We start from the raw sequence: 19,902 nt of genomic DNA, 5'->3' as shown, positions 1-19,902 counted from the left end.
TTTTTCCATCCGAACTTATTAATGCTTCTTGTACGGGCTTGTTGGTTAATAATATTTGCCGATTAAAAAAAAGTAGGATGAGGAAAAAAATTCTCTTGAACATAAATGTTTCTACAAGACAAGATGATGTAATATTTCACCCAACTTCCAAAGGAATTGAAGCAGTCAACGTGGAATAAGGAGTTAATTCAATGACAATGTTTTCACTTTGCATGGACAAGATCTGCCTTCTTACTTCATAGAAATTTTTAGAGGGGGGTGCCCAACTATAATAAAACGTGTCTTCTAAGTTAGGGGGACTAGTAAGTGTAGAAATTAACGAGTAAATAGACAATTTCCCACCCCCCCCCCCCCCCCTGAAATTGTAAGTTTCGTCAATTACTCCTCTGTAGTTAACGAAACATCAATTACCCCCCTGAAATTGCATAACGTTAATCAATTTACCCCCTCTGTCAATATTTCTGTTAACTGTTTACGGTTATGATCAAATACCCCACTGAACTTTTGCACTTATGTGCAAAATGCCCCCTAAACTTAAAAGTTATCTCTTATAACTACTTTTCCATCGAACTTTCATAACTAACCTCTAACACTCTTCCTTAATTCATGTTTGTTTCCACTAATCACATCATGCTTCTTAGTTTTCAAATGTTTGTCATGGCATCTCCAACTTGAACTTTTGTCATGCAATGCTCCAAAACCAGCTTTCCTTTAGTTACTTCATCTCTAAGAAAGTGAAATCTTGTTTCAATGTCTTTGTTTCTCCTATGTTCTATAAGATGCTTGGTTAAATTAATGGAAGATTTGTTGTTAACCATCAATATCACGACTTCTTCTTCTTTGATTCTCAGTTCCAGCATTAGGGAATCAAGTCAAGTAGCTTGACAAGCACTCATTGAAACAAACAACAATGTATTCTGACTCACAGGTAGATAGAGCCACTACTGATTCTTTTTTAAACCACCAGAAAATTGGTGCCTTGCCTAAAAAGAAACAATATGCATCTCGGTAATCAATCATCCTTTCATTCTTTGAAAGCCCATCTTAGATTTATAGCTTTGTTGTTTGGTTGTAATGGTACTAACTCCCAAATGTGATTCTTCTCAATTGATTGCAATTATTCTTTCATAGCTTATATCCACTTTGAATTCTTTAATGTTTCATCAAGTGTAACAAGTTCAACTTTTGCAAACAATGCTAAATAAAACGAATAAAGTGTCTCATTTATCTGATAACCTGATATCACATCATATATTATCTTTTGACCTCTGATTCATTCGACGTAAATTCTAATATTTGAATCAAGTTCAAATATCAGTCCAGAGTTCTTCCTTAAGGAAGATTCAATGCTTCAATTCTTCATATTATCAAATATAACATCTCTACCAATTTTTACTTTTAGTCATAAAGATTTATATGATCAATAATTGTTAATTGTTTGCCTTTAATATCTTTTGAGTCAATGATAAAAAAAAAATATATAAATTTTCAAGTTGAGAGGGCATTTTGCACATAAGTGCAAAAGTTCAGGGGGGTATTTGATCATAACCGTAAACAGTTAACATAAAAATTGACGGAGGGGGTAAATTGATTAACGTTATGCAATTTCAGGGGGGGTAATTGATGTTTCGTTAACTACAGGGGTAATTGACGAAACTTACAATTTCGGAGGGAAAATTGCCTATTTACCCAGAAATTAACTCTTTGATTATACCGACATTATGTCACTTGCACAGCGAATCAAAGCAGTCAAGCAACTTTCAAAGTTCGAAAAAGTCATTGGAAAATTATCAAATACTTCAATGGACTTTTTATGACAAGTTGGTTAAACTCAAACCATTTTCTCATTTAAAGCTTTCTTTAAAAATTCTTTGTTAAAAAAATTATAGAAAAAAAATGATACTCTCTCCGGTCCTTAATATAAGAAAATTTTCAAAAAAAGTTTTGGTCCTATTTATAAGCAAATGTCACAACTTTTAAGGATAGTTATTGCTTAAAAGACTTTTTTTACCCCTCATTTAATGTTTGTCTTTTTAATATTAGTTGATGTATTTAATGTTTCACAATATTCTATAAGGGTATATTTGTAAAAATGTTTAAAAAGTTACAACAATTAATGCTGACATTGGTTTTGATGTTTTTTGGTTTTTCTTCTTATATTAAGGACCGGAGGGAGTACACTATTAAAATTCTTTTTTAAAAAAAAGTTAAAATAAGCAGACCCTTAATTTAAAAGACATTTATTAGGAGTGAGAATAAGAGGGTGAGTATTAGAGATAATATTTAAAATTGAGTGTTGTTAGCATTCCTCCTTTATGTATGTATTAGCCAGTATCCACTCATTTTTTAATTTTTTTTTTACTAAAAAATGCATTCATGCAATAATTTTTTTAATAGAAAATACAACAAACAACATTAAAATATGAGATAAATACGCGAAAAACTCACAACATACATGTTAATACTTAATACTCCCTCCGGTTCTATTTACAAGAAACAATTTACTTTTTAGATACATTAAATAATTTATGTATTTGGTTTAGGTTCTTGACTAGATACATACATTATTCAATGTATCTAAAAAGTCAACTTTTTCTTGTAAATAGGACCGGAGGGAGTACTAGTTTACAACATTAAAATATCTACAATTATAGAAAAACTACAATTATGAAGAACTTAAATTGTTTGAAATACCCATTTATCAAGATTTGCAGCATTGAAGACGTCAAAATCATTGATTGAAGTTGCATTGATTCATAATTAATATATACTATATCGTTTTGAATTGAACAAACACCGCAGAGAGAAGGAAAAGTAAACCAATGCCGCACCAAAACGACAAACAAATCAAATACACATTAATTAAAACAACGAAATCAAAAACGAAAAAAAAATATATACATAATAATCACTTCTTTAAACAAAAAAAATAGAAAAAGGTGATCCGAGTGATTTTGGACCAAAAAATTAACCTCTTATTTTTAAAAGTTAATGGTTAATATACACTCAATCTCTCCGACCCGAATAAATTGAAGCACTGATCCTCTCCCATGAGAAATTCATTGGCTGCTGATCCTTACCCTTCATTTTTTTTAAATAATTTAAATTACATATTGCAAAAAAAAAAAAATGAGTGGAGGAGATTTCATTGGATGAAACTTTCATAGGAGACAATCCCCTCCCAATGAATTGACCTATCTTTTATAGGAGAAGAATCAACGCACGAGCCAATGTTGAATATTTCTTATTTTTAATTAGTGCTACTACCTAAGTTGAACACGTCCACATGGTTGTGGAAATAGGAAATAGATAGAGTTGTAATAGTGAACACCACCAACAAACTTAACCCTTTAAAGCCCATCACCACCACCCACACCAATTTGTAACGCTTCAAACTAATTAATATCAACCATGTTAGGCTTCACTTCACAAATTCCCATTGTTTCGCTACTACTATTATTGATGTCTACAACAATATTTGAAAGGTGCAATAGTAGCAATACGCAGCTTGGTAGTAACTGCAATGAGAAGGATCGTTCTGCATTGCTTCTCTTCAAACTTGGTGTGGAGAATCATTCCTCCAGCATGCTTTCCTCTTGGTCCATTAATGAAAAAAATTGTTGTTCATGGAAAGGAGTTCAATGTGACAACATCACAGGTAGAGTTACAACACTTGATCTACACCAACAATACTTGGAAGGTGAAATCAACTTGCAGTCTTTGTTTCAAATTGAATTTTTGACCTACTTAGACTTAAGCTTGAATGGTTTTACAGCTCTAAGTAGTTTCAACCAATCACATGATCATAATAATAATACTAATAATTTGTCTAGTATTCAGTACCTAGACTTATCCTTTAATGATGATCTTCACTTGGATAATCTTCATTGGCTTTCCAAATTTTCATCACTCAAATCTCTAAACCTCAGTCAAATTAACCTTCAAAACCAAACAAACTGGCTTCATTCCATAGATATGTTACATGCATCATTGTTAGAACTGAGATTGTCAAGTTGTAATTTGACCGATATCTTTGCATCCGTTAAGCATGTGAGTTTTACTAATTCACTTGCAACTCTTGACCTCTCAGCAAACCATTTTGATTCCGAATTACCTGCTTGGTTGTTTGAACACGGCAACGATATGAATATCTCCCATATTGACCTTAGCTTCAATTTTTTAAAAGGCCAAATACCAAAGAGTTTGTTAAGTCTTCGAAAACTTGAATCTTTAAGGTTGAGTAACAATGAACTAAATGAATCTATTCCTGGTTGGTTAGGGCAACATGAAAATTTAAAATATCTTGGTCTAGCCGAGAACATGTTTCGCGGTTCTATCCCTTCATCTCTTGGAAAACTCTCTTCCTTGGTTGACTTAAGTGTTAGCTCCGATTTTCTGACCGGGAATATTCCAACCAGCATTGGAAAACTCTTTAATTTGAAGAGTTTGGTCATTGGAGGAAATTCCTTGTCAGGTGTTCTATCTGAAAAACATTTTTCCAATCTCTCTAGTTTAGAAACATTGGTCTTGAGTGCACCGATTTCATTTGATATGGATTCTAAATGGATTCCTCCATTTCAATTGAACGGGATAAGTTTAAGCAATACAATTCTAGGTCCTAAGTTTCCAACATGGATATATACACAAAGGTCACTAGAATATCTTGAGATTCCTAACTCTAGAGTTTCATCCATAGATGGAGACATATTTTGGAGATTTGTAACTAACATTACACAGCTTAACTTGTCAAACAACAACATGAGTGCAGACTTATCTAATGTCACGCTAAACTCAGAACTTCTATTTATGGACCACAATAATTTCAGAGGAGGGCTCCCACATATATCAGCAAATGTCATCTATTTGGATTTGTCACACAATTCTTTATTTGGAACCATTTCCCCTATGTTCTGCCACAAATTAGGTAGGGAAAATAGTTTGGATTATTTGGCTATTTCATTCAATCTTTTAACTGGAGAAATTCCTGATTGTTGGGAGTATTGGAAAGGCTTATCTTTCCTTTTCATGGAGAATAATATGCTAACTGGTGAAGTTCCTCCATCGATGGACTCGTTTATCGATCTCATAGCATTGGATTTGCATAACAACAGCTTGTCTGGTAATTTTTCATTGGACCTATCAAACATAACAAATTTGCAATTCATTCATATTGGAGAAAACAATTTCTCTGGAACCATACCAGTGAAGATGCCACATAGTATGGAAGTGATGATATTGAGATCAAACCAGTTTGAAGGTAACATTCCAACACAGCTGTGCAATATCTCATCACTGATACAATTGGATCTTTCCCACAATAAACTTTCAGGGTCTATTCCCAAATGCATAAGTAACATCACTGGCATGGGAGGAGCAAAGAAAACGAGTCATTATCCATTCCATTTCGAATTGTATACAAAAGGGCAAGACTTAGAGTATTATGACAATGGACTGTTGAGAACTCTTGACCTTTCAGCTAACAACTTATCAGGTGAAATCCCCGCACAAGTTTTCAATCTAGTTCAACTCCAGTCATTGAACTTGACTCGAAATCATTTCACAGGAAAGATATCAAGAGACATCGGAGACATGAAAAACTTGGAATCTCTTGATCTATCCGACAATAAACTTGTTGGAGAAATTCCTGTTACCACGTCAACTTTGTCCTTCTTGAGTTTCTTGAATCTGTCGAACAATTACCTAGTTGGACAAATCCCGGTTGGGACTCAACTTCAAAGTTTTGATGCTTCCTGCTATGTTGGGAATCCTGGACTTTGTGGAGCTCCTCTACCAATATGTGATCATGAGTCATACCTAGATGGAGGAGGACGCAATGATATTGATGATGATGAGAATTCTTTTTCACAGTCACTCTACTTTGGGTTGGGTGTTGGATTTGCAGTGGGTTTCTGGTGTATTTGTGGTTCTCTATTCCTCAACAGGGCTTGGAGGCACACTTATTCTCGGTTCCTTAATCACGTGTTTGTGGTTTTGGGATTTTCCAATTGACGTAAGTGAAAGTTGAGCTCTTTCTTTGTCAATACTTTTATTAAAACCTTATTTTCTTTATCACATTTAAGTTTTTTTGTTCAGTGAAGTTTTTTGTATGATTGGTACCACGGCCGTGGGTTTGACAAAATTACAACGAGGCACCGTAATTTTGTAAAAGCCACACTGTTATTCTGTCAACTTCATCGCAGATTCAAATATGCATTTAAAACACTGTTTACATGAATAGAAAGAACGTCTGCTAAATTTGTAGAGCTAACACATAACGACTTTTGTGATTGTCAGGTCCAAGACAGAATGCAGCTGGAAAAATAGAAGAAAGTTTAATGGCACTAAAACTTGGGGTAGACCGGAATCAAAATAGAAGAAGCAGATTGAATAGGACCTTCCTCAAGTGGTTGCGGCATTTATTTACGTTATCTATTGCTATATTATGTAATCAATATGATTATGATGATGATATATGTATTTTAACACCAAAGTCTAAAAATGTTATGCGACAGTAGCAAGATTAACACATAACTGAAGTGTTTCATTTCATCTCATCACAATATTACTTCATACATTTCATCACATAACGTTTCTCTGTACTAATTAAAATACACCTTACATTATCAAAACTAAAAATAAAAAATTGAACTATACTCAAACCTTCATAATAATACCCCCAGTCCAATCTAGTTAACCACTATCATCATTGTTAAACACAGAACACTGTGCCGCCGGCCTCGACAATTCTTCGCCGGCATTCGTCGGACAAGTCATTAGCTTCGCCGGCGGCTCCATGCAGTTATATGATAAACACAGTGACACCGTATCAGGCAGCACGGTTCCTTCATCCAACGGTATCCCCGTGAAGTAGTTATGCTGAAGATACAACGTTCGAGTGCTACCACTACACACGCTCTTAACATACTCATCAGGAACTTTTCCCATCAAACGGTTATTATTTAAAAATAAACTCTCAACTCCATCAAACACCGTTGATAACTCTCCGCTGATTAAGTTATGACTTAGATCAACTATCGTACCTTGACCGTTTGATCCAATCAACGGTTCTCCATCTTTGGGCTTTGACGGAAGCCCACCAGAAAGACTGTTTCGTTGTAAGAAGAGTGATGAAAGCATGGGCCTGAAGAAGAGCTGGGCTGGAATAGGCCCAGTAAATTTATTCATGCTCAGGTCAAGAAACTCTAAATCTGAAAGCGACTCTAATGTTCCGTTGGTAAGCGGACCCCACATTTGATTCTGTGATAACGAAAGATAACGAAGAGATAACGGAAATGACGTTGGTAACGTTCCTGTTAGTTCGTTGTTTTTCAAATCCAAATGAAGTAGCGGTGAAAAAACGTTTTCCGGTAACGTTCCGGTGAGGGAGTTCGAAGCGAGGATTAGGATTCTGAGTTGTGGTAACTCGGTGAGAGACGGTGGGATTGTTCCGGCGAGTTGGTTGTTACTGAGATCGAGTGTGTGGAGATTTGTGAGTGACGAGAATGTGGCGGGAATGGTGCCGGTGAAGCGGTTGTTGGGGAGGGAGATGACACGGAGGTTGGTGAGTTGAGCGAGTTCAGGCGGGATGGAACCAGTGACGATTCCGGGGGAGAGGATGAGCTGGGTTAACTCGGTGAGGGAGGAGATGGAGGGGGGGAGTGAGCCGGCGAGGGGGTGTCTGTCAGTGCCCAGTGAGAGAATGGTGACTCGGTTGAAGGTGCAGGTGATGCCGGAGAAGGTTGTGCAGGGATTTGGGGAGGTGAGGTTCCATGTGGAGAAGAAGGAGTTTGTGGGTGAGATTGAAGTGAGAGTGTTTTTTATGGAAAGAAGAGCTTTGAGATCTATGGGGTTCATTTTTTGAGAATGAGCATAAGGGGGTGTGAAAAGTAGAACTTGTAAAAGAAGAAGAAGAAGAACGACCACAAGGGTTGCCATTCGTGTAAGTGAGTGTGTTTGGAAGTAGAAGTGATGAGAAAACTTTTGGTGAATAAGGTGCAGATCTTTTTGGAAAAATGACAGTACAGATGTTTTGGGATTAGTTTTGGTTTGGTTGGTTTTTGGACTTTTGTAGTATTATTTGTTGAATGAGGGGACACAAAATTGAAAAGTTTCCGGTGATATAATTAGCTGTGTTAATAAAAAGTTAACTCATCTATAAAATCGGAGATATTAGGTTTAATTAATCTCCTTAATGAATGAATAGTTAACACTGGTTGAGTCTTAACACCTGCATTGACTCTTGTGATCTCAGTTCTCAGAGTTCAACTCACTTAATTAAGAGAAGAAATGAAGGGTTTATTGATGGTGTGTGTCGGTTATGAAATGAATGAAAGCAATTGCAAGGGAGCTCATTGCTCATGCATTGTGACTGACAGAGTAGCGTGAGGATGGTGGGTCCCATTCTCGAGATTTTTGCAGAGAAATTTAACATGATGGATTTGCATTAATGAACAATACAAATGCTAGCTACAGGTTTACATCCTTTTAGTTACTACATGGACAACATGGTTTCAGATCTTGTAGGGCAACTTCAATTACTTTGTTCACTAAAAGAGAAAACCTGATTTAAGTAATGTTGATCATTTGTACGAATAAATCGTACAATTTAATCCATTTACAACGGTGCAATCAAATTAGCATAGTGTCTCATGGTAAATGTTGTGTTAGATTCTATAAAGTATGGACGCTGACACGTATACCGGACACGAACATATATACACGCAGACATGAATAATAACTTGAGAAAATGACATAATTCGGTGTAATTGTAGATGTTATGTCCTGCTAGTGTTGGACACTGACGCCGCAACGACAACGAAATACACCTAATTTAAAGAGTGTCTGTGCTTCATAGGAACTTAGATTAAAAAATTATATCAACAATGTAAGTACTGTAGACGAATTCCAACCGCAAAAGAGAGAGAATTGAGAAATTGTGTCCAAGTTAGGCGGTACGTACAGATGATGAGACTCAACTTCGGGTTAGATTTTTCTACGATTACTCCCAATCGATCGTTACACCAACTCTTCCTATGGATGGTTCAACGTTTTTGTATTAAATGCATTGGAACCTGGAGGTAGGATCTAAAGACAGTGAAATCATAACTGGTTCCACTCAAGGTTTTAAATAGATGGGTCACATTGGAGTAACAATTAAACATTTTGATAAATTGAATGAGTCAAACTGACCCGTTGGATTTAATTTTTCTTTGAAAACTAATCCTAAAATAAGGAGGTTTTGCAGCATGTTCTATTCCTCAGTGATGGTAACAAAAAGAAAAAAAGAAGCTCAAGATCATTAGCAATATACTTTCTAATACACTTTTTTTATTGGTTAAAATTTGTATGGACCTACATAATTTGCAGAAACCTAAATGAATTCAACCAATAAAATAGAGTGAGTTTAGAATATGTGTTAAGGATTGTCTTAGATGAGAAAATGAACGAAACAATGACATAAAAAAAGATGGAATATGGATATAGGACCGGTGAACTTTTGTTATGTGGGAAATTGTTCTTCTCCCTTTCAAAATTGTCCATTTCCTTAACTATGCTCGGTATGAGTTAACTCACATAGACTCTTTTAAGATCGGTGGCAAGAACAAAAAAGAGAAGAACAATTTCCTTTTCTGTGTGCACTTTACTGGCGCATGAGATGAGAATAAGCCGTAGGCCCAAAAGCCGAAAACATGTGCAATATATATATATATGGTCCGTAAAATGAAGTTCTTGTGGTCCTTTGACGTGAGAAGTTCAAAGACATCAAGTTAGTTGTTGCTTGACGCTAATGCTACGCATCTCTCGAGATTCTTCTCTATGCAGGAGTCTTTGAGGTACCCCCACACATCGTTGAGTAAAATTTGTATGCATACTACTTATACATGAGGTTCAGTACAACTACAATGATATGAAATATAAGCTACTTTCAATGTTTCAGTGACACGTTAAATAGAATTTGATATAACATATGTCCCTCTTAAGCACATCAGCTATCAGAAAATAGGCAATTCTACAATTGATTTAAATAGGCGATTATTAGGAAGTCCTTGACTGAGAATGGAGTGCTTTGCATTAGATCTTGCTTTGGGAAACATATTAAACATCTTGAAGAGTTAAAAAAAATTTAGTCTCTTGTTTAAGAGAAGAGATTGGAAAAATGATAGAAATTAAGGTTTATTTTTTATTTTATTTTTTTGAGGAAAAAAATTAAGGTTTATTGTTGAAGGTTAATTTTTTGTATCCATTCTATCTCTTTATAATAGACGCATCGATAGTGGATGGAAGAGTTGATCTCTCCCAAAGACGTAGGTCAATTTGGACCGAACATGTAATATAATCCATGTAACCAACTCCGGTTAGTGGAAAAAAGCTTGATTGTTGTTGTTATATTCTCATTGATGTACTTGTAAGTGTGTCTGCATTTCGAGATCTAAAGTGAATCATAGAGCATCCTCCTCAATGGAGAAGTTCTTTTTTAAAGATTTAAATAGGAATTATATGTATACACGATTCATTTGTGTGTGTGTGTGTGTGTGTGTGTATATATATATATATAACACTAATAATCATCCAATCACTTCAACCGAGTAAATCATAACGAATTTCACTAATAATTATATATTATTTTTGTTTTGTTTTATCAAAATTCTATATCTTTTATTAATAACTACATATCACCAGGGCTACCCCAACACATTATGATGTCCAAGACAGATTTAAAGATGAGGCCTTTCTTAAGTCCTCAATTTTATTTTTTGTCTTAATATTTTTTTACATTATTTTTTGATATAAAGTTATTTATCAAATCAATGTATTTGATTTTATTTATTTTTATTTTCTAATAGATAATAAAATCAATTGATTTAATCTTAATTTATTGAATATAATTTTAGAAAAAATTGAATTAAATTTAGTTTTGAAAAAGTATAATGTAGACCTTTTTACTTCAACAAAAGAAAGGTCTTTTTATCAAGTAAAATTTTAATATATTTTTGGGAGGCCTAAGGTGATAGATAGCCTTGATGGCCTTACTTTAGGTTGACCCTATATAATTACATTTTAATATTAAAAACGTGTAAGATTCACAAAAAGTGATGCTAAGTATTATTTATTTTTTTACCAAATTTATTTCTAAGTCTTATTAAAATAAGAGCATCTCCGATAGAAGCTTCTTTGCCAATTAGCGAGTGATGTTTAATAGCTACCAGCATTGAAGAATGATCACAAAGCATGTGCTATAGGAATTAAGTGAGAGAAAATGCTCGTACAAGCATACTCTCTCTCCTTCAATGTGTGAGTCCCACAAATAACTTTTTGTTAAAACAAGTTATAATTATTGTTGAAATGTAATGACGGATAGTAATTGATAAGATTCAATTAATAAATTTGTAGAAGCGTTGCATTGGAAGGGTTTGATGCTTTTTAGAAATTGATATTTAAAAATTACAAATGTGTGATGTACACGTAAATCTCACTTAAAAACTCATTTTCAGAGTTATTTATTGGAGATGCTCTAAGATTCCTCATTGATTTAAAAAGGAAAAAAGTAAAAAAAAAAAAACAAGACTCCTCGTTTAAAGATGGTCTTAAATACTAACGCAGTAACGCTTATTTATAACATAAAAAAAACTTAATCAAAACAATGTAGAATCTTGCTTATTTTCACTATGTCAATTCTTACTTATTTTTCACAATATCGACTCATTTTACATTGTACTGAAGCTCTGCAAACTAGCAAATTGTTTCTAGGCAACAACTCATTATTATTTGAAGGACTCATGTATGCTAGAAGGTTGCAATTTCGATTTATTGAGTTGCTTGTTGACTCCTTAATTGTTGTGAAAGTTATCACTTCACATGGGTATGGTAGCTGAAGAGGGAAGTCGCTAGTTGAGAAGATTCATCGTTTCCTTGCACTTGATTGAGAAGTTGTTGCTCACCACTCTTACCTAAGGGTGGCAAAAATACCCATGTCCACGGGTACCCGTGGGTAAAACCGTCACGGGCACGGGGCGGATAGCTAAACGGGTATCCACAGGTATAATAAACGGATATTTGACGACCCATTATTATATGGAATTTGATTGTACCCATACCCACGAGTACACATACCCGATAATAAATTAAGTAAATTACTAAAATATCCTTATATATTTTATCTTATTACTTAAAGTTGTTACCTTATTGAAGAAAATTTACCGTCCACCTAAGATTCCTCATTAATAACCTATTTTTAATTTTAATTTTTTTAATTCATCTTATTAAGTTCACCATTTCCACTTCATTATTCACATCATAAAACATATCCTATGGATTATGTAAGAATGATGAATTTTATATGGATTATTTATGAAATTTTAAATGAATGATGTATGGATGTGTAAAAATTGAAGTTTTTTGGTAGTTAAAAAAAGTTATTATTTGTAAAAAAAAAAAAATTCAAAAATCTATGGGTATCCATGGATACCTCAATACCCGCGCGTACCCGCATAGTGGGTACCCACGCGGGTATAAGGCAGGCACGAGAAGGGCAGGCACTAAGCATAGGCCGGGCGTGCGACGGGCGACGGCCTAGGGCCCTTGCCGGTAGGGGGCCCTAAATTTTTTTTACGATAGGGGGTGTATATAGAAATATTTGGTTTTTGGGGGGTGTATATAGTAAAGTTTACTGAAAGGCCCAAGCATGTTGAAAGGCTGTGCTGAAGCTTGTTAATGTTTATGGCCCTTTTGTCTCAATTTGCTATATATACCCCCTAATATACAAAGATTTCTATATACACCCTCCCTATAAATTTTTTAGTTTTTCTTAATAATGTGCCAACAAAATTATTATCGAATAAATTTGTGATTTTTTTTGGGCCCTTTGTTTCTAATAATGTGCCTCACTAATATTAAATATATTGGTCATATTTATTATCCAATAAATTGGGAATTTTATAACAAAACAAATTATATTTTAGTTGAAAATAAGCCTACTAGAGAATTTAATCTTAATGTTGTCTTTCAAATGTTCCAAAAAATTAAATTATATCATTATGCTAAATCATGTGAGACGAATTTAGGTTCATGTAGCCCACTCATCTTTCTTTGTTTTTTTGTTATTTTTTGGTAGTAAAAAGCGGGAAAAAACGAAAAGAAGACGCGATAAAATCACGACAATGAGCTAAAAAAGATTATGATGTATTATGTAAGGTGCCCTTTTATCATATTATGCCTAAGGATTGTAAAACTCTAGGAACGGCCCTGAGCACAGGTATCATATTTATCCAACGGGCGGGGATGGGTATCATACCATCCGTATCCATGGGTACCCATTGACATCCCTATTCTTACCGTGAAGCAAACCAATACGTATATGCTTTAGCTAACTATGCTTGTTTGATGGATTGGAAGACCTGTTTCTTTGATGTTTGTCCTAACAATATTAGTTTTTTTATTGTTTTTTGATTTGATAGGGAATTCTAGTCATGTATAATCTCGTTGTAATCTCTCTCTTTTTTATCTTAGGCCCTCATTGTTATATATATAAAAAAAATATTATTACTACCTTTTTTAAAAATAAACATTATTTTAAATTATCATTACTACTACTACGTCGGTGTTTAAAGAAACATTATTGCATCATGGTCAAGTATCCCATACTTGTTAGATTAATCAGAGCCAACCGCGCGAACATAAAAGATAGTATGATGTCTAGATCGTTTCTTGTTCTTTATAATCTTTTTATTTGCTACTGACGCAGTGACACTATATTCCATGCTTGAGACACATGCTTGAGTCATTTCCCCGTAGCTTACACATAAATTCTGCTCTTTACCCAAATGGTTTTGCTCATTCCCAAAGTAAATGTCCAAAATACTCCTACGCATGTTAACTCACGTTAGTGTAAATGAAAACGTGAGTTAACACACGTTGCATGAGTTAACTCACGCTACGTGACTTAAGTCACACAAAAAAAAAACACACTAAAACCCAGCGTGGGTTAGCTCACGCTGGTTTTGTTTCATCCATATTCCAATTAAAACAAAATTTGTGCACATGCATTCATTTGTGATGAGGGCTAACTCTAACCCCACTCATTCACTATCTTTCTCTCATCACTAACCAAATAAAAAATTAAAATAATATTTGTGCACATTCATTCATTTGTGATAAGGGCTGATTCTAAATTTGACTGACTTTATTTTGTTTGCCACTTGCCAACACACTGGAATGTTGTTGTGTTGTGCTGTGCTGGTGACTTGGTAGTAGTTGGAGTATCAAATTCCAAAGACTTGGTAGTAGTTTGCCACGATGCCATGCCATGCAATCATGCACTGCTATATTAAATAAAAATCAAGAGGAGAAGCATATCAATTGAGAATCACTTAGTATATTAAATGGTGGATTTGTTTTTGTAAATGCATGATACTTATCTACCCTCCTCTTCTCTTCTCTTTTTGTTTATGGATGAAACAAAACCAGCGTGAGTTAACTCACGCTGGGTTTTAGTGTGTTTTTTTTTTGCGTGACTTAAGTCACGCAGCGTGAGTTAACTCACGCAAATTTAATACTAGCGTGAGTTAACTTATGCTGCGTGAGTTAACATGCGTAGGGGTATTTTGGACATTTACTTTGGGAATGAGTAAAACCATTTGGGTAAAGAGCAGAATTCCTTACACATTATATTATCCATATGCTTGAGACACATGTGTGAACATAATAAAAGATAGTATTACTAGCGTTTTTTCTTTTTGTAATGATGTCCGATGAGAAGAATTAAGTGTATAATACCTAAACCTAAAGTTAAGAAACCTGAATGTTTTTTTTCTCAATTTAGACTCAAAGCTTTATGTAATGTTATTTACAATTTATAAAGTTGTTTCTAAAGTTTATGTTAATTGAATTAAACTTTTACTTGATGAGATAGTTTATCTATATCAGTTTATTTTTATTGCTAGAAGAAGTATCCATCATAACATCATTGTAGTCGGGAGATGGTACACTCTATGTCTAGAATGAAAGTTAATAAGATGTTTATGTCTATTAAAATTGATCTGAAAAAAGCCTATGACTGTCTAAACTAGAATTTTGTGGAAAAATGCTTAAAGAGGTGCATTCCCTTCTAAGCTCATTCAGGTATTCATCATTGTATTTCTTCTCTCTCTCTCTCTCTCTCTCTCTCTCTCACATAAAATATTGTCAAACAGAGAGAATACCGACACTTTCGTTCCCATGAGAGGTATTAGGCATGGCGACCCTCTATCCCCTTATTTTTTTTGTCATATGCATGGAGAAACTTTCTCATATCATTGCAGATCAGATGGGTGCATGTTACTGGTAACCTATGAGAGCAGGCATGTATGGCCCTTAAATCTCTCATTTGCTTTTTGTTGATGATAATCTTTTTGCAAAGGCTTCTATTGAGCAAGCTTACAATGTTTTATATTGTTTGAATATGTTTTGTCAAACATTGGACAACATATACGTAACCAAAAGACCAAAATTGCCTTTTATCGAAATCCTCTTATTGAAGACTCTCCATGCAAAAAACAACACTTTAAGAGGCATTGCATTGTTTTAAATAATCTATGTAAAAGGTGCATGGACCAGTCCTTCTTGAGTCAAAGTATGATCGACTCATTTAACTAAGTAGTTTGAGTTTCTGGAGCATGTTTCCAAATCTAACTATCAAGGATGTTATCAATGTGTAGTTCAAAAGATCAAATCCTTAATCAATTACTTTTTATTTTGATACAAAATTCTTCATTAATTAGGCAACACTTACACTTTTTTTTTTTTGAAAGAAGGCAACACTTACACTTATTCTGTAGTATTATTTTCTTAAAAATATATTCAGAGCCCGTTTGTTATAGCCTTTTTAAGAAAAAAATCACTTATTTTAAAAAATAATCACTTTTAAGAGTATTGTATCCGTTTGTTACAGATTTTAAAAAAAAATCAGAATCTAAAAATAATCTAAAAACAGCTTCAAATGAGAAGCTGTTAGGAGCAGCTTAAAATAAAATAGATTTTTTTTAGAGGAGAGAGAAAATATAATTTAAAAGATTGAACTAATTTTGTAACAAAAAATCCCTTTTATATAGTTGTATCCAAACAAACTAAATTATTTGTTTAAAAAAAGATATTTTTATTACAGTAAACAAACGCAAATTAGATTCTGATTTTTCATATAATCTCTAAAATATAATCTCTAAATTATTTTATATCAAAATCACTTTTATTTTAATCCGTAACAAACGGGCCCTCAATTATATAAATTTAGCGAGCAAAATTATAGGTTTAATTGCATATTTGACCTTTAATTATCACTATTGTGCGATTTCATGACCTTCCATTCTTTCCTCGAGCGATTTCAGCATCTTAGGGCGTGTTTGTTTCAAGGGTTGTAATATGATTCCTGGGAATGTGAGATTGGAAATGTAACATACCAATGTTTGTTTCAAGTTTTGAAAATTTGTTCTCAGGAATGTTATTTACACGTGATTTCTTCTATTGTTATTCCCATGTTTAAAGGATAGGAATTTAACATTCCCATGTGAATAAAACTCAACTTACTATAAATTCTCACTACCACTAACATTTATTTCCATCTTTATTATTAATTAATTTCTAAAACATCCAAGGAAATCTAAATTTTCACCAAACACATGGGTAGGAATGTTATTCCTTGGAATATTATTCATAGGAATGTCATTCCAAAGAATGTAATTTCTTGCCTTGAAATAAACATACCCTTATGTTTTCATCTATTCTTTTATTTGGTAGCCTTCCTCCCCGATTTTCTCCAAAATTTACATCAAACGAACATCATTTATTGACGTGACACTCAATTTCGTAACTTGCACAACTTTTCTTGAAAATTAATGTTAAAAACACCTAAAGTCAGCATGAAATCTATGGGATCAAATTATCCGGTTGCCAAAAGTATCTCATAGTCGAAAGCTTTAAAGTATGAAGATTCAATTAAATGACTGTTCTCTTTCAACAAATATTTTTTCATATATATGTATAGATCAATTTCATCATTAAATTTAGTGGTCGAAATTGGTACATGATTAATTTTTTTTCAGACTGTAATTTTAGTAATTTTAATATTGCAGTAGTGGAGTAAGTACGCTTAGTTAATGTGTCATGTCAATTATTCCATACGCATTATAAACAATGGAAAATGCTACTTCTCAAGAAAAATAGCTTCAAGAATTTTTCAAGACACAGTTGGCAAATTTTAATTGGATGATTAATTTGTCCACTTCCTATTTTTCAGCCACACCTCCTTGAATTGTGGCAAATAGTGCATTGTGATTGGCTATTCTTTATTCTTGAAGAATTCTTGATGTTATTTTTCTAGAGATATAGCATTGCTCATAAACAATAGTCTGTGAAGGGTCAATTTTTTTTTTTTTTTTATCAAGGAAAGGGTCAAATTCTTTTTGATCAAGGAAAGGGTCAAATACTGAAAGAGAAATTATTAATTTTTAAAATAGTTAGAGACATTGTTTAGGAAAAAAAAAGTAGTTAGACTTTAATAAAAATACGGGTAGTGTTAACTTGTGCCCTTAGGGCATATGTTAAGAAATCCAAAAAAAGAAATATTTCCTTAAACTTAGTGCATTCATTTCATTAAAACATTAAAGATTAAATTAAATGCACGCATTCCAATATATTATTTCTACATTTGCCTTCTAAACTTGTGCCTTAAGGGCACAAGTTAACATTTCCCTAAAAATAATAGTTAGACATTAAGAATTAATTTATATGCACACGAATGCAAAATAGAGATTTATGCTTTGAGAAATCATATTATATATGAATTTCATTTGTTCGTCGTACACACTAAGTGATTTGAAGTAGATGTGTTCACGTTAAGGTTTGAATCAGTTATGAAACAAAAAAGGGAAATGTTAGTGTCTTGTATGCATGACAATGAGACGGAGTGGAGACCAGTTTTATATTCCTCATCTCCATACTCAATTCTCATATACTTATCCGTTATTTTAGCCATGTCCAACACGGGATGAGAAATTGAACTTCATCCCCCAACGGGTTCGGGTATCCCTGCCTCATCTCCGTCCCCGCATTGAATAATTTTTTTTAATAAAAAATAGAAGTTTTTTTGCAACCCCTAGAGAAATGTTGTAATGCATTATCCAACAATATGTTCACTTTAACATTTGTTAGACTGATTGATTTAGTTGCTCCTTTAATGATAGTTTTTATAACACGAAAATTATCAAACAAAATAACATGGCATCCATATCAACATAAAGTAATTTTCTGCATTCGAGACAGATTTGGGTATGGGCTTGGGGTGGGTACCTATATACCCGTTACCCGTCCCATACCCATGTTTCGAACTTGGGAAAAATCCAAATCCATACTCAAACCTAGTCAAAATGGGAAAACCCGTCAAATTGGGTTTGGTTGGGGCGGGTAACCACGGATATGAGTTTTGTTGTCATGCCTAATGTCTTGGGACACTAGTTAAGAAAACCAATATAGTTAGTATGATCCAACAAAAAATCATTCAATCAAAAAATTAAAATACTCATTGTTCGATTTAGATGATTTAAAAAAAAAAAAGACCAGATTCGTTTCAATTTAGTGCTATTTAGTTTGGATTGGTTTTTGGATATTTAAATTACAGTTTTGTGAAAAATCTATTAATGCTATAAAGATACGGTTAAAATAATAGGTTTGATGCAAAATATAACATATAATATATTAAAAGTTAACAATCATGAATGATAATAATCGATTATGTTTGAAAGATATGAAATAGGGTTAATAGTGTTTTACCCCCTGTAATATAAGTCATTTCCGGGTTACCCCTGTATTTATTTATTTATTTTTTAGATTTTGTCCTTGTAATTTGAATATTATTTGGTTTTGGACCTTCATGGCATCAATTGTAAAATTTATGGTACGTACCCCCCCCCCCTGTAATCACGAAGATCTCAAACCAAAAATCTTCAAATTACAAGGATGGAATCTAAAAAAAAATTGCATGGGATAACCGGAAATGACTTATACTACATGGGGTAAAACACTATTAACCCTATGAAATAATAAAAGCAAACAGATTAAATTTCACTCATAAGTATTATTAAGGGTGCGTTTGATTTGCTAGAAAATGAAGGACATGACAAAACAACTTCAGTTGTCCAGTGTTTGATTTGTAAAACTGTTTCAGGTACAGGACAAACTGGATGCAAGGGACAGGACAAAAACTCATATTTTTGTCCTTCACTAAACCACAACACAACTTTTTGTCCCACGTACAAGTTGTCTAAAAATCCAAAATAGCATTTCGTCCCCCAAAAATCATATAAAACAAAAAATTATTCAATGCCATAAAAATTTGTCTTGTGCTGTTCTGCCTTATGTTGTGCTGTTCTGTCTTGTACTGTTTTGCAAACCAAACACACATCTACAAATAATAGATTAATGCAATATATTATACTAATTAAAAATAAATAAGTATTAATATTTATGTATGTGGTCAGTTTTTCAAAATGAGTTCAACATTCAATCTGATCAAAACGGTTGTTACAAAAGTACATCCTAAGACATCCAATAAAATTTGGTTTTGCACCGTTTTTTGTTTTTTTAATTGATTTGTGGTTTTATTTTGGATTTGTTTGGATGTAGATACCTCTAATTTAAAGTGTGAATTCGTGGGTTCAATTCCACGTCAAATGTGTTTACAATATATAGGGAGACATATTTACATGACATATTATATATGAATTTAATTTATAGATACCTCTAATTTAAAGTGTGAATTCGTGGGTTCAATTCCACGTCAAATGTGTTTACAATATATAGGTAGACATATTTACATGACATATTATATATGAATTTAATTTAGAAAAATAATAATGAATATTTAATTTAGAAAAA

At 33.3% G+C, this 19,902-nt stretch overlaps 2 protein-coding genes across 5 annotated transcripts; one reads left to right on the top strand and one right to left on the bottom strand.

Moving 5' to 3' along the window:
• The first annotated feature begins 3,278 nt into the window (after window positions 1-3,278).
• LOC146940644 (receptor-like protein EIX2) lies at window positions 3,279-6,531 on the top strand. 4 transcript variants are annotated; one of them, XM_085754353.1, is made up of 3 exons: window positions 3,279-5,491; window positions 5,564-6,010; window positions 6,295-6,531. In XM_085754353.1, exons 1-2 carry the CDS (start codon window positions 3,412-3,414, stop codon window positions 6,007-6,009), a joined length of 2,526 nt encoding a protein of 841 aa, XP_085610479.1. In that variant the 5' UTR covers window positions 3,279-3,411; the 3' UTR covers window position 6,010; window positions 6,295-6,531. The 4 variants fall into 4 exon arrangements, with proteins under 4 accessions (XP_085610479.1, XP_085610480.1, XP_085610476.1 ...); XM_085754354.1 differs by having other exon boundaries at window positions 5,564-6,014; XM_085754350.1 differs by having other exon boundaries at window positions 3,279-6,010.
• Window positions 6,521-8,441, bottom strand: LOC146940643 (Leucine-rich repeat (LRR) family protein). Its single transcript, XM_085754355.1, has one exon. It carries the CDS (start codon window positions 7,933-7,935, stop codon window positions 6,691-6,693), a length of 1,245 nt encoding a protein of 414 aa, XP_085610481.1. The 5' UTR covers window positions 7,936-8,441; the 3' UTR covers window positions 6,521-6,690.
• Between the last annotated feature and the right edge of the window lie 11,461 nt (window positions 8,442-19,902).

The sequence above is a fragment of the Medicago sativa genome, chromosome 3, assembly GCF_051527215.1.
Source record: "Medicago sativa cultivar Bolivia chromosome 3, Bolivia_mono, whole genome shotgun sequence".
Taxonomy (NCBI): Eukaryota; Viridiplantae; Streptophyta; class Magnoliopsida; order Fabales; family Fabaceae; genus Medicago; species Medicago sativa.
This window is presented reverse-complemented; position numbering and strand designations above follow the sequence as displayed.

Coding starts and splice junctions, on each gene's coding strand:
- LOC146940644 (XM_085754350.1), top strand. CDS start 3,412: ATGTTAGGCTTCACTTCACAAATTCCCATTGTTTCGCTACTACTATTA.
- LOC146940643 (XM_085754355.1), bottom strand. CDS start 7,935: ATGGCAACCCTTGTGGTCGTTCTTCTTCTTCTTCTTTTACAAGTTCTA.